This window comes from Vanellus vanellus (genome assembly GCF_965231255.1).
Source record: "Vanellus vanellus genome assembly, chromosome: 12".
Lineage (NCBI taxonomy): Eukaryota > Metazoa > Chordata > Aves > Charadriiformes > Charadriidae > Vanellus > Vanellus vanellus.
Window position 1 is genome coordinate 6,872,849 of NC_138917.1, and position 13,401 is coordinate 6,886,249.

A 13,401-nucleotide genomic window follows, 5' to 3' on the forward strand; every position below is an offset into this window, starting at 1 on the left:
TAATTATTTTTAAACAATGTAAGGCTAAATGAAGTAATAGTTGAGGTTTTTAGAATACAAGACATGGTGGGTGAAATTTGGACTCTGCTGTAAATCATGAGCCTGTGGCTACACTGAAGTCAAATGCAAATCTGCGTGTACGCTCTCAAGGAATTAAATGAAGTCCAACTGCTGTGATGGAGGATTTTGTGAAAGTTTTGTCCCACATTTTTTGTGTTTTTCAAAATACTTAGTACCAGTTGTCAATGTCAAGATTTTCAATGTTGCTTTTTAAACTCTGAAACCCTAGTGATGGAAAAGCATTGTAGAAAGGCTAGTAGTTATTAACAAAAATGCAGGATAATGCTGTTGTGATGCTAATTCCTTGCGTGCTCAAACTCTTCTTGAACAAAGGCTTTCTGATACACTAAATACTATTACTGTACTTTGAAAAACTGAGAGTATGAAGAAAGAGAGTTGAAGGATCTGCCAGTAGGAAGAAAACATTAATTATAAAACAACTGCTATCCAGGAGCGGAGCTCTCAGTGGGCAGTCACTAAAATAATGTTTTTATTAATAACAGTGGTAAGCCAAACATAAATAAGTTGCTTAGCATTGAATTTAATTGTTCTTTTAGGGGTCTGACTCAATATCATCATCAAAACAAGAGAGTCACCAACAATGATACCTTTTTTACACAATTAACTTAGGGCAGCAGGGAGTAATTTATTTAGGCAGATTTTAATTATTGAAAGTCTAGCAAATAAGAATTCTTAACAGTATGTTCAGCAGAGGACATTTTATTGTTCACCTAACCCATACACAATACTTACTTTTTTGGGGAAGGAAAGCGCTTCTAATACTGATAAAAATGTAACAGCAATTATTTAATAATCACCATAATAGCTCACTTTTTGTACAGAAGGCTAAATGTGCAGATTAGAAAGGTCATCTGTGTAGCTGTTACCTTAGCACCAAGAACGTCTTTTACCCTTTTTCTAATGTAGTTGAGTAACAGAACACAACTATTGCATACTGAAGGAAAACAGAAAATCGTGGTTTTAAAGGTGTTGGCAGATGACCCAAAGTCTGCGCAGATTTTAAAGGAGGCGCAGTCTCTAGTGGAATGTGGTATTTTTGTCCTGCACTCAAAAGTGGATCAGACTTCTGTGTCAATATTCTGTAATGCGTTCTGGACGTTGATAGTGTTATTGATGCCAGTCAGGGCCTCCTGAATGCTGCAAGTCTTAAACTGGTGTGTAGAAAATGCACTAAATTAACTGAAATCTTTCTGTTCATCATATTAAATTGGAGGCTCTGAGAGCTGCTTAGCATTGTCCAGCTCCTACTTGCATGTTAATGTGTCTGTGCACTAGAGAATTCTTGTACAGCCAAACTTGTGCGTGAACCGCACAACTGTGGTTAGAAAAATTGGCTGTGAAAGGCGCCATGTGTCCTCTTCCTTGGACAGGATAAATTCAAAGTCTGTGTGTCACCTGAAGGACCCCACCAATTCCCCTGGCAGCACCCAGCATATGGGGGGGGAACACTTAAACGGTGCCTGTAGTGAAATCCAGATCAACAAATAGCAAACTAAACTGGCTGCAAGAATAGACACCTCCTAGGCAGGCTCTGGCTGTGATGATGGCGTATCGTAAGCTGTCACACTTTTGTCTGTGTTATTTTTTGTTTCCATAGCTGCCTGTAGTGGCAAGGGTCCTTCCAGATGCCCAAACATTTGTACCCCTTGCTGGGGGCTGTGTGACCAGAGCAAACTTGTGTTGCTGTTTCCTGATGCGACCATACAAACATTTTCTGTTCTCAGCAGCCAGGGCAGGACCTTTCTGGGGCCTTTCAATGGTGCTAAATTTTCTTCTTTTGAAAAAACAAACAAGCCCACTTCAAAAGAAGGCTGAACATGAAAAGACACCTTGCTGTTTTGCAGATAACAGGTTTGTGCCTTATACGACAGGAGGTCTGATGGGGCTTTTTCTCAGCCTGCCCTGCAGCCCTGAGCTAAACCTTGTGTCATACAATTCAGAGGAGTTAGACCTAGAGCCAGGGAAAGAAGGGATAAGGTACACGTCTTGGTCATCTTATTATCTGATAACAGAGGAGTTACCTAAAAGATTTTTGATCTTGTCGAGCTGCTCAGTCTGGAGAAGCAAGCTGCTTCCAAGTAGTTGCTCCTTGTCTCTCTATTATCCTCTAAAAACAGAGGACTCTGGGCTTGCAGTCTATCAGTGATAAGACCGACAGCTTTCCAAACGCAAGCGCCCACTGGAGCTTCCCCTGCCTTCTCCGCATTCCCCAATAGGTCAGTGGCATGCTCTGAATATCCCAAGTGGATTCTCTTATGTCATGTTTATCAGGGTTGCCCTGGGTTGCTAATATGTTTTGGATTGTTTGTGCCGCACATGACATATGGGCGGGTTTTCATTTTGGTGAAAGGTGATCCCGGGGAAGGAAAATGTATTATGTTGACAGGCCGATAGCGACGATGGCCCAAAGGCAAAGTCACTGCAGTCGGGGATTATTTAATTATTATGATTGGCCAATGTTCTGGCCAATACCCGAAAAAAGGTTTGTGGGTAAGTAAAGCCGTGTGCAGTGGCAGGTGACTGCTCTGACAGCCCTCGCTTGCTTGGCATCCCGACCTCCAGCCTAGCACGCCTTTCCCAAGAACCCCGAGATTGGGCTGCAGGTTCACCGCTGTGCTACTCACGTAAGATTGCAAATCCTGCAAAAATCGGAGCCAGTGAGTACATCGGGGAGTCTTTCTCCCCCTCTGCTTTTTGTAAGGCCAGTCCTGGAATTTAAGCTGTGTGATGAGCGTGAGCATTCAGCCCAGCACCCTTTGAAGGTCCAAAGGGACTTTGTCACAGGCGCTTTCCAGAGTTCTCCCTGTAGCTCTGTGCTCCCTCCTCCTCCTCCTGGCATGGCCTCTTTGGCTCATCGCAGTGGTTGTTAACTGCAGCCAGAGCTAATCTATGTCTCTTTCTTTCCCTGTTTCAAACACTTCTGTCTTGTGTTAGAGCTTTGAATGAACCAAAAAAAAAAAAAAAAGGAAAAAGAAAAAAGCAACTGTCTGAAATGAAAGAAGAGCGCAGATGAGATGAGCACAGACAGAAAGAAAATGTTTTTGAAAAGGGAATAGGTGGGAGGAGGAGAAACACCGTAGGCTTCTAATAAGTAGTTTAGTTTTATTCTTGTGCTATGTTTATTTCATGTTTCCTAGCTCAGATTGAAGGGATTACAGGTTGTGTAGATTTTCTGTTCAGGTCCCACTCATGTGACCAAACTCTATATATTTCTTAGGAGGTGGTTTTCTTTCTTTCTTCTCCTCCTAGGAAAACAGGCTGTCGTTTATTTTCACTGCCCTGTCACAGACCTGCTCTGCAAATGGATGCCATACGTAACTGCCAGCTTCAAGAAAAGTCAGAGTGTGATACTGTCCAATTCTGTCTGCAGTGTTTCACTTGGTCTTAGTCTATTACAAAGCAGCTTTTTTTCTTCCTCATGCAATTTCCCTTGAAGATCAGCCATGAAAAATTGATTGGTTCACATTATTAGTAATCTCAACTCTCCAGATTGCTCAAGGAGGAATTTTAGTGGTGTAACACGTAACCTGAGATGTCACGGAAACTAAGCCTCCAAGTGAGTCTCAGCTTTTAAGCTTCTGTTAGAAGAGATTTGTAGGTGCTGTATCTCATGTGATGCGGAACAGCTTTAACACCTTTGAATTTCCTAACACAGTCTTTTGGCTTTCAGGTCTCTTCTGCTCAAAAATCTGCTCTTAAAGTTGTTTGCATCTACCAATAAAAATGTGTTGGTTTTAGAGTAAAATCAGCTACTGGTTTAGTAGGAATTTCCAAAGGATATGTATATATTAAAAAAAAACAACAACAACCAAACAACAAAACAAACAAACACGAAAAGAAAGAAAGAAAGAAAAAAGACTGCTCAATAGACTTGTCAGTTCTTTGAGGACGCAAGGGCAGGGCAGGCACTGAGGTCTGTGTATGAGCTCTCCAGGGCCAGTGCTGAGGCTGCACCCAGAGGTGCTTGTGACAAGCAGGTCTCTGATGTGGAGCGCGCTTTGAGACTTGGGCAAAGCAGTGATCCCAAGAGGACAGCAGTGCAGGGCTGCCTGCTTCTGGGGATGTGAATGGTATCAGGAGGAGCACAACACATCCTGAGTAAAGAGATGGATGTTTGAGTGGAAGTATGGTGCCGGCTCAAAGTCAGATGAATACTTGTGGTCTGAACTATGTTCACACACCAAACAAATGTAGTGAAACCCAGGTTGTATGGGTTAGAGACCTCATGGCTGCAGCTATAGATATGTTGCATTGTCTGTCTCCTGTAGACTTGGTAGGTAAACCAGAGACTTTCAGATGAATCTGGACACAGGTCAGAGTTCTGTGTCACTAATCCATTTAATTTGTCTGTAGGTCAGAAATAACAAATAGTCTTGTAGAGAGCCTTAATTAATCAAAGCTTTGCTAAAAGAACCCAAAGAGCTCATCTTAGAGGTGCTATGTCAAGAGGTTTCCTTGACTTATTTCAGTTCATATGACAAGCCCCATCCTCAGGTGTTCCATGATATTCGCTTTACAGAGAAAAAGTGTAAAAGCACCCCGTTGTAATGAAGTCCTGCTTCATGTCCTGCTGTTCTGAGGCATAAGTAAAGTTTATATTCTTCCTTATTTGTTTAGTGTCTGAGCATATAAGGGTTTGGGTTTTTTTGTATCTGGAAAGAACCTTGTGAATGAGTGATCACAAAGGGCTATATCTGCAATTGACTCGCGTTCACTTTAGGTTAGTGTAACACCCCTTATCTCAGAGTGGTTCCTAATTTAGACCAGAGAACAGAATTCTTGATGGAGAAGAAAATTAGGCTCAATGGCTTCTAGCACAACTGGCATGGGCATGAGGTTTTGGGTTTGGGTTTTTTTTGATTACTGTAGCTTCACATGCCTCAAGTGCTAAAGTTAACAAGAGGAAAATAAGCAAGTATTTATTAGGGAACATAGCCAAGACTCTCAAATGTTATTTGGTGTTTGGAAAGGAACCAGCACTGAGATTTTTGCCTGGCCAGTGCCACCTCAATTACTGAACTGCCTGCCTTTAAGCCCCAGCCTTGTACCTAAGTGCTTTTACGGTTGTTTAACAACTGCAGGTGGGGAAGGAGTCATCTCCCTGAACTCAGCACAATGTTGTGATTCTTAGCCTCTTGGTAGAGGAATTTCAGGCAACGACTGGAAAGTATGTGCTAGGATTATCTGGTAATGCACGCATGAAAAGGGCAGGACTACTCGCTGAAGTTGCCTACCAAAATTATAGGCATTTAGTTTTGTACTAGGTTGCACCTAGCATGGAAAGAAAAGTGTATTGAACTTGGGAATTTTGCACAGCAGTATGAAAGAAGAGCTACTAACCCATCCCACAGTGGTTTTGTACAGCATTCATCTGTTTTTTAGTATGTTAAGCTACTATCAGATCGTAGTTGTTCTTGTGGACTGGTTACTTGCCTAATATGTTATGACTTCAGGTTACAAGAATATATACTACTCTTGGGCAAGTGATAACTGCCTTCCTGGTTGGTTTTTACATCATGATTATCCTTTCAATTAAAATTTCTCTGCATGTTGCGTTTTAAGAATACTGCTCAGGTGCATAAGTTTTCTTTGTGTCTATGAACGTGCCTTTGTGGACTGTCCAGTGTCATCTGTATTATTAGTTTATAGAAATCTCTGTTTTATATGTCCAAAAAATGGATGAGACTTTTGGAAATTCATCCACCTTCAATTTCTCTGGGCTAGAACCTTCTCTTTGCAAAAATTGCGTTAGTTTGGAACACTTCCTGTGCATATGTTGTCTGTTTCTAATGCTATCAGTAAATACTGTCCATTTGAGAATGTTACACGCCGTTCCTTCCTAAAGAAACACCATACTTTTGTGCCAAGTTTGCAGTAAGCTGCAGCCAATAATCTGGCTTTTAAAAATGAAATCCAAAGGGTAACAGCAGTAAGGGGAGACGGTAGGCTCTTCTATATTGTCTTCTATAGACATCCAACAGCGTTTCACCCCATATGAGGTGTTTACTACACTTACTTCTGTGCATACTCATTGGTATTAATTGGAGTGAGAGTGGCCTAGCAGGCAGCGCCGGGATCTGGGCTTTGGCTGGTGTGTTCTGCGCCCCGTTCCGGTGCTGGCTTGCCGAATTCTCTTTATCTTCTGTGTTCTTCGCTTCATCCATCTTTACAATGATTCTACCCTTTGTGCAGAGCATTGGTATGGCAGTTAATTAGTGATAACTAATCACCAAATGTTTGAGATCATTTGAAGGAGAGGGGTGGCATTCTGCAAAGTGCCATTCCTATGCGAGAAGCTGTACCTGCTTCACCACGTGTGCTCGAGCAGCTGGCGTTTTGCAGGTACATTGAGATGGTACGCTGCAGATCAGACCAGTGCATGCTGTAAAGCAAAATGTTCTCTTCACCCTAGTTCACGTGAGCATCCCCTTATGGATGGCTCCTCATAGAAGGACAGTTCTGTATATTGACAGCAGAGATGAAGAGAAAATGCATCAGGTGGGATCTGTGGCGCTAACATGACAGAGAGGAGACACTTCTGACACTTCTTACAGGGTCCACTGGCCTGAGCTCTCAGCTGTGATTATCCTCATCTGCCCGCTTTCACTCTTAATTTTGACAGTGCTTCCTCCTCTAGTTTCTTCTCTCATAAGCTAAGAGCTTTGTACTGTTTAAACTGACCCATTCCTTTGTGCCAGGGTCAAAAATGGAGGGGGGTGTGTGTGTGTCTGTTTTTACAAATGGGCTTATGTCTTATAGAAAAAAAAAATCATTCCAATTGAATGCAGAGCAGAGCTGTAAATAGCAATGGCCTAGTAATTGCTGTACCAACTTAGATGAAAGTATTACTTAGTGATTAAATGTCAACAGGTTTCATAAACAGCAAATGTCTTTAAGTTGACATAAAGAAGGCCTAGCCTCTCTGGAGGTCATTGTAAATACCAGATTTATTGTGTCTCAGTGGAGAATGTGCTGAAAATGGAAAGGGGAATGTCACCGTAGATCTTCAGAGTGTTCTCAGTAGAACAGAAGGGTTGTTGGTGCCTGCAGTAAAAGGCTTTTGACTTCTTCAACTAACGGTTGACAAACCATATTCAATATGTGGTATCTTATTAATAAAATCTTCTTTTTTCAGGTCAGACTATGATGACTGGAGACCAGCACTGGCCAGCTTGCTTCAACCTATCCCATTTCCTAAGGAGTAAGTTTGCACTGTCTTAGTATTTACAGGGTTATTCTTGTTACTGTTGTTTTATGGGGAATTACAATGTCAGCTGAAAACTAATGGTAATAAGAGCTTTGGGCCTCTCATATTGATTTAGAATCTAGAGTTGATTTTAGCTGATGCAGAGGGACACAAAGACTTGCCCGTCTTCATCTTCCTTCCCCATTTCTCTAAGATGATCCTGAAGAGAAAAATGGTTAAGTAGAGACAGGCAGAAAAGAAGGAAAGCTGGTGAGAACGAGAGTAAAGTAAGAGATGCTTTACTGGCGTCACAGAGACTCGTATCGTTTGGATTTTGCATTAGATGAAGAAGCTACCCTACGCATCGGCCAAGCTCCCTCTGAAACCTATTAATGAACAGTAGTGTTTATAAAATGCAGACCTCCACGGACAAACATTACAACCTATAATTGTACAATTTGCTAGCTTATCACATCCCCTAATGACCTGATGTCTTGAATCAGAGAACTCTAATCCTCTGTGCCAGGTTACCTGGGCTACAGTGAGAGCTTGGAGATAGGCAACAGAGACATCATTTACCTAAGCCTAACGTGAGTCCTGGGGGAGGTGTAAACTATACAATGATGCAAGGCACTTCACAGAATGACCGTTAATTGCTGTACTGATGTATGATGTTAATTAGTTGTGACCATACCTTAATTGCATAGCAATTAAAGAATTCACCTGGCTCTTGGAGGTAGCCAAAATTCTGTTTTTAATTATATGGCTGTATTGTAAGTCTTTTACTTACTTTCTTCTGACCCAGAGTTCCCACTGATGTTAGTCAGAGCCTTGTCTAAGACAGGACTGAGAAAGAGCTACAAGATTTGTTCCAAGTGATTTCCCTGCCTCCTCCTCCCTGCACCTCCCATTTCCCCCCCCCTAGATTAATGAAGGAGACTTTACCTCATCTTTTTTTGGAAAGATTATTCTTTTTGTCTTGTGTGCTGCAGTTGCTTAGGAAATCCTTTTATTATCTGGAAAGAACTGAAAAGTGGTTGTTTGGGTTTTGTGTGTTTCCCCCCCCCCTCCCTTCCCTCTCTTCTCTCAAATCCTCATATTCTTCTGTTTTCTGCTTTAAATTTCAGGGCTCTTGCACATGAGAAATTCACAAAGTAAGTTTGTGGGGCTTGTTTGTTTTATTTGAGGGGGTAATTACTTAAAATACTTGTGCTAGTCAATAATAGCAATGATGCATTATTCAATATTGTGCCTCTAATGTTTTTTTATCTGTGAGAGGCTGTGAGCATGTTCTGTTAGCTATAAAAAGATGTAGTTTTCTTTGTAATTTACTGTGACGGCAGGAGCCCAAGGACTAAAGACACTGGATGCTGATAGAATTTACAAACCAGTTTGTCACTGCACATCTCTGAAAGCTTTTCTAGACTATTGTGAATATACACTGTCCTTGGCAATCACTTTTAGACCTCATATTTTCCCTCCTGTGGAAGCAGTTCAACTTTTTTCTCTCTAAAGTGCACGAATATATGTTGTTTAAAATGTAATCCAAGAGAAACGTGACACTTGTTTGAATACTGCAACCAGCAACTGCTTATTCTTGTCTTTTAAATTTTTTTTTTCAGGGAGCTGAAATATGTGATTCAGAGATTTGCAGAAGACCCGAGGCAAGAAGTGAGTTTATTGCCAGTTTACACAGAGTATTAATTGGAGGGATTGCAAGTATACTTGTTCAGAAGGTCTCTCCTTAAGTAGTTTGTTTCACAACATGGTGTGGTTTTGCTGTGCTTAAGTCTCTTATGGGGTCATAGCTACTCAGGGCACACGATCTTAGTGTGAATGGTTGTATAAACATGTGTTGTGACCCCCTTGTCTGGCATCAGTTGATGTCCTTGCTCCTCTGTAAACTGCAACCAGCAAGATTTTCCCACTCTGTTGAATCTCTCGGAGCTTTTCATCTTCCATACAAAACAAAACAACAAAAAAAGCAAAATCCATGGATCCATACAGCTTACAAAATAACAGGTTTTATTTAGCTGCGTTTCAGTTACATTGTGTGTAAATGACCATAATTCTCATGAATTAGCAGGAGAAAGGGGGTGGGAGGTGTGTTACTGGAATGAGTGCGTAGCTGTAGCCTTATGGTGGCTGACTGCTTCATAGCTGCACATGTAGCTTGTTCAACATCAGCAGCTTTGGATGAGTCACAGGGAACCTCTCATCCGCATTAATATTTGGTGCTGGCGTAAAGGGAAGAAAGCTCCCCCAAAGTGTGGGTGAGGAGACTGTGTCGTCATCATCATTGCCTGAAACTCCTGGTTTTCATGGTTTTAGCCTTTGTGAGCAGTAGTCATCCTTGGCACATAAGAGAAACCTTGTTTTAAAATGGCACCAGGATTTCATCTGTCACTATTGTTACATGCCCAAAGGAAAGAGCATGGACTTTGCCTCCACCCCACTCACCGCAAAAATTAAAATAGAACATCTGTCTCTTCAAGGGGAGGGGGGGGAAGGGGAAAAAAAAAAAAAGCTTAATTATGACTCCTCTGTTAAACCGTGGGACTAGAGATGGTCATCTCTACAGTGGGCCAAATTTAGGTTAATGGTTCCTCACTGGTGCCAGTTCTTCTGTGCAACTTCTGTCTTACGTATCCCTGTTGAATTTTCTATGTGGACTTCCTTCACACTGACTCTGGTCAAGTTTTGCGACAGCAGGAATAATAAGAATTTTTAATGATTGGAATAAGCAAGCCATCAGCCAGTGCATTTGGTATGCAGATCACATCAGAAGCATAGACACACATGCTGGGAGGATGGGGGGAAAAATGTCAGAAGCGCAGAAATTTGAGTCTTTTGTTTGTTTGGTTTTTGTGATTGTTTTTTTTTTTTCCCAAGTGGAAGGAGCTGTTCTAGATCAGAACCATTTTGTGTTTGATTTGTGTAAAGGGAATTAAAAAGGCCATGCAATTAGCGATGATACAGCTCCCCTCCTTGTTTATACAAATAAAATATAAAACGGCTTCTGTGAGTGGACACTTGCCTGCAGCTCTGTAAATTGGAATATTAACCATGAAATTTCCAGCAGTCCCTGGTTTTGTAGTTACTTCTTTTGGCCCAGTGTGAGAGACACTGGTGATTATTGGCAGGAACTGTAACCTTCCCAATGTCTTCACTTTTTGGCAGGTCCACTCATGTTTGCTGAGTGTGCGGGCTGGCAAAGATGGCTGGTTCCAGCTCTACAGCCCTGGAGGAGTGGCATGTGATGACGATGGAGAGCTGTTTGCCAGTATGGTACGTGTCTGCAATAATGTGAGTTTAACTTCTTTGCAGTAAAGTAGCGAATGTGTACTTGGCGATAACAAGGTTTACTTGCTTTTGTCAAAAAATTATCAAAACCATGGTTGTGTAAAGCACAATTGTTCACCAGGAAATCTAAATCTTTATATCACCAATTCCATCGAACTTCCTTGCAGTCACAATTTGATTAACACGGTAGCTTTCTCTTTTTGAACTTTGGCATGCTTTTTCAGTGGTAATGTAATGCAGAAAACATGCATGTGTGTATGTGTGTGTATGTATGTATTTTTGTATTTATAAATATGTGTGGGTTTGTGTCTGTATAAAAAAACCTCTCACAGAGAATATGGAATATTGGCAGACAGGGGAGACAGACTGTTGTGCACATCCACACCTATAGTTTTCATTTATAGGCTATCCTGGAATTTAAAAACAACATTAACATTGAATTAATCAGATGGATGGATGGATATAAAAATATGTTAGCGGTTTCTCTACCCATTTACATTGTTATGGGGAGGTATAATTAGAAACCAGCATTCCATTTCCCACAGTTACTTCTTTTGTACCTTTTACAAGGACTAGACAGAAAATAACAGGTTTTAATCACTGATGCTGGCACTGTCTTCCTAGGCAACCTGGGTCAAGTCACAGGTCTCTCTGTGTATTAATTCTCCATATAGCAAGATGGAAATGATACTACTTCCTTTCCCTGGTAAGGGGAAAAACATTTGTTGAAGTTGGCTGTTGGGTATAGAGTGAAATGACTTTCAGGAGCGTCTACGCTTTCGTGCATCTCCCACATGCTGAACATTTTGGGACATAAAGAACATGCATGTCTGTCCATATTCTTAGCTTAAATTCAGATGGATCAGATACCTTTGAAACAGGTAATGGACCAAGACTGTTCGCAAAAGGTTTCATCCCTCTTCACTGATTCTGTGTCTTTTATGTTTGAAAAGAAAATTTCTTCAGAACTGTATCATTTCTCCTGAGAGCTTTTGTGGTCCAAGATATTTATAAGCATGAGGAGATGGTGTGCATGAGAAAGCACAATGCTAACAAACATTAATACGCAGTACTCTCTGCCCTTTGCAAGGATGTTGATAAATACTTAAAGAGCTGCTAACGACTAACCATAAAGTTTGAAAACCATCCTGTTCTGAGGTGGACCGTACATTAGTGTTAGTGTCAGTATTTTCCATCACTCAAGAAAACCTCCAAAAAAGCTTAATGATAACTGCATGAAATGAAATCCTTTTTGGCTTGAAGCTTACTGTTTTTAAAGGCCACCTGAGCTTATGGATACTTGAGGAAAAAAAAGATTTTGTGTTTTTTCTAAAGGCCTTGCCGGTAATGAAGCCATGAGGAAGAAGAATTGCGTGATAGCACGATCTGCATAGAATTGATGCCATCATGGTGTGGTTGCCATATTTTCAGCAGTATTGATCATAGTGCAGGCAATACCATGAACCAGGGGGACCACAGAACATATTTACAAGTTTATTGTAGAGTAGTACTGATGTTGAGTCTACATAATGGAGCTCTTACTGCTCCAAGTCATTGGAAACTACAAATTCTCACATACTGCTCTGCCAGCATGCTGGTGAATCAGTGGTCATAAAATAAGACTTTCAGCTAAGAACCCAAAATTCTCTGCAGCTAATCTCTGGGCTTTTAAAAGGGAAGGAATATTGCCAACTTGTTTTGTGAGAAGAAACTCATATTTGATTTGTACAAGTGGCTTTGCATTTCTGCCATAGGTGTTACTATGTGGTATCGTCTGATGCTTTCTGGAGCTAGGAGAGAGTCTGCAGGACACTTTGGTCAGCTAGTAGATTCAGAGTCTTACTCAGGCAGCGTTCTCAGCATTTCTTTCCTTTCAGGGAAAACTGAGCAAAGGGAAAAGCAAGATAATGACCCCAAAGCCTGAAAGCATATGAAGTCATCTCTGACTTAAGACTTCGGACTGATGGATTTTCTTAAGGCACTCCTTCCTTTCCTAGTTAGCTCCTGTCTGTTCATTCTGTAGAGGTGATTTTATCTGTCACCACCCCGTAACCAAGTCTAGTGTTCAGCCAGCAGATTGCCAGCACCACTGCCTTTTACCTAGACATCCAGCCCACGTAACCCTTGCTCACCAGCTGGCATTTCCAGAGAAACTGAACTGCAAACAGATGCAAAAGCAAAATCTCCTGTGGTTCCCCTGGGGCTGGGTTCATCGTGTTACTAGGGATGGGGGCAATTGCACAGCTGCTCTGATATTTCCTGGGGAGCCTATATGAGGCCTCTGGGCTGTCAGCTGAGCTCCTTTATGGAGGAAAACTACCCGCTTCCTCAGATCTCACTAGGCATCACCTTTTTCAAAAAGTCTCTTCCAATCAGCAATGAAGCTGTTGATGGACTGCAACCGTAATCATAATCCTTTTCTTTAGCTTTGTTGCAAATACTTGTATTTGTTTGACTGCATAACAGTGTCCCTTCCAGAGGCATATGTGTTTCTTCGGCTTACACCTCTAATTTTAACTCTGTTTTCCAAACAGGTTCATATTTTAATGGGATCCTGCTATAAAACAAAGAAGTTCCTGCTTTCACTGGCTGAAAATAAATTAGGACCTTGCATGCTACTGGCTTTGAGGGGTAACCAGACGATGGTAGAGGTAAGCCCTAAACATACATAGTCATATAGGTTTACGAGCAGCATTCAGATTCGGTTTCACACTGCCTTTCCCAGAATTAGATCTAGTGGAACCAGAGAAGCTGAGTTCAGGTTTGTGTTGTATCAAACACCAGCATTGGGCAGTTGTGTTTCTCTTGATTAAGTGGAATGGAATATTCTT

At 41.4% G+C, this 13,401-nt stretch overlaps 1 protein-coding gene across 1 annotated transcript in view; it reads left to right on the plus strand.

The window, feature by feature from the left end:
* CMIP (c-Maf inducing protein) overlaps positions 1–13,401 on the plus strand; it is a gene marked incomplete at its 5' end in the record, with an annotated part of 140,958 nt that overhangs the window by 116,881 nt on the left and 10,676 nt on the right. Inside the window, 5 exons of the mRNA XM_082489625.1 lie at positions 7,217–7,282; positions 8,395–8,421; positions 8,890–8,938; positions 10,448–10,555; positions 13,105–13,221. Of these exons, the coding sequence (XP_082345751.1) occupies positions 7,217–7,282; positions 8,395–8,421; positions 8,890–8,938; positions 10,448–10,555; positions 13,105–13,221 (367 nt within the window). The remainder of the gene's footprint in view (positions 1–7,216; positions 7,283–8,394; positions 8,422–8,889; positions 8,939–10,447; positions 10,556–13,104; positions 13,222–13,401) is intronic.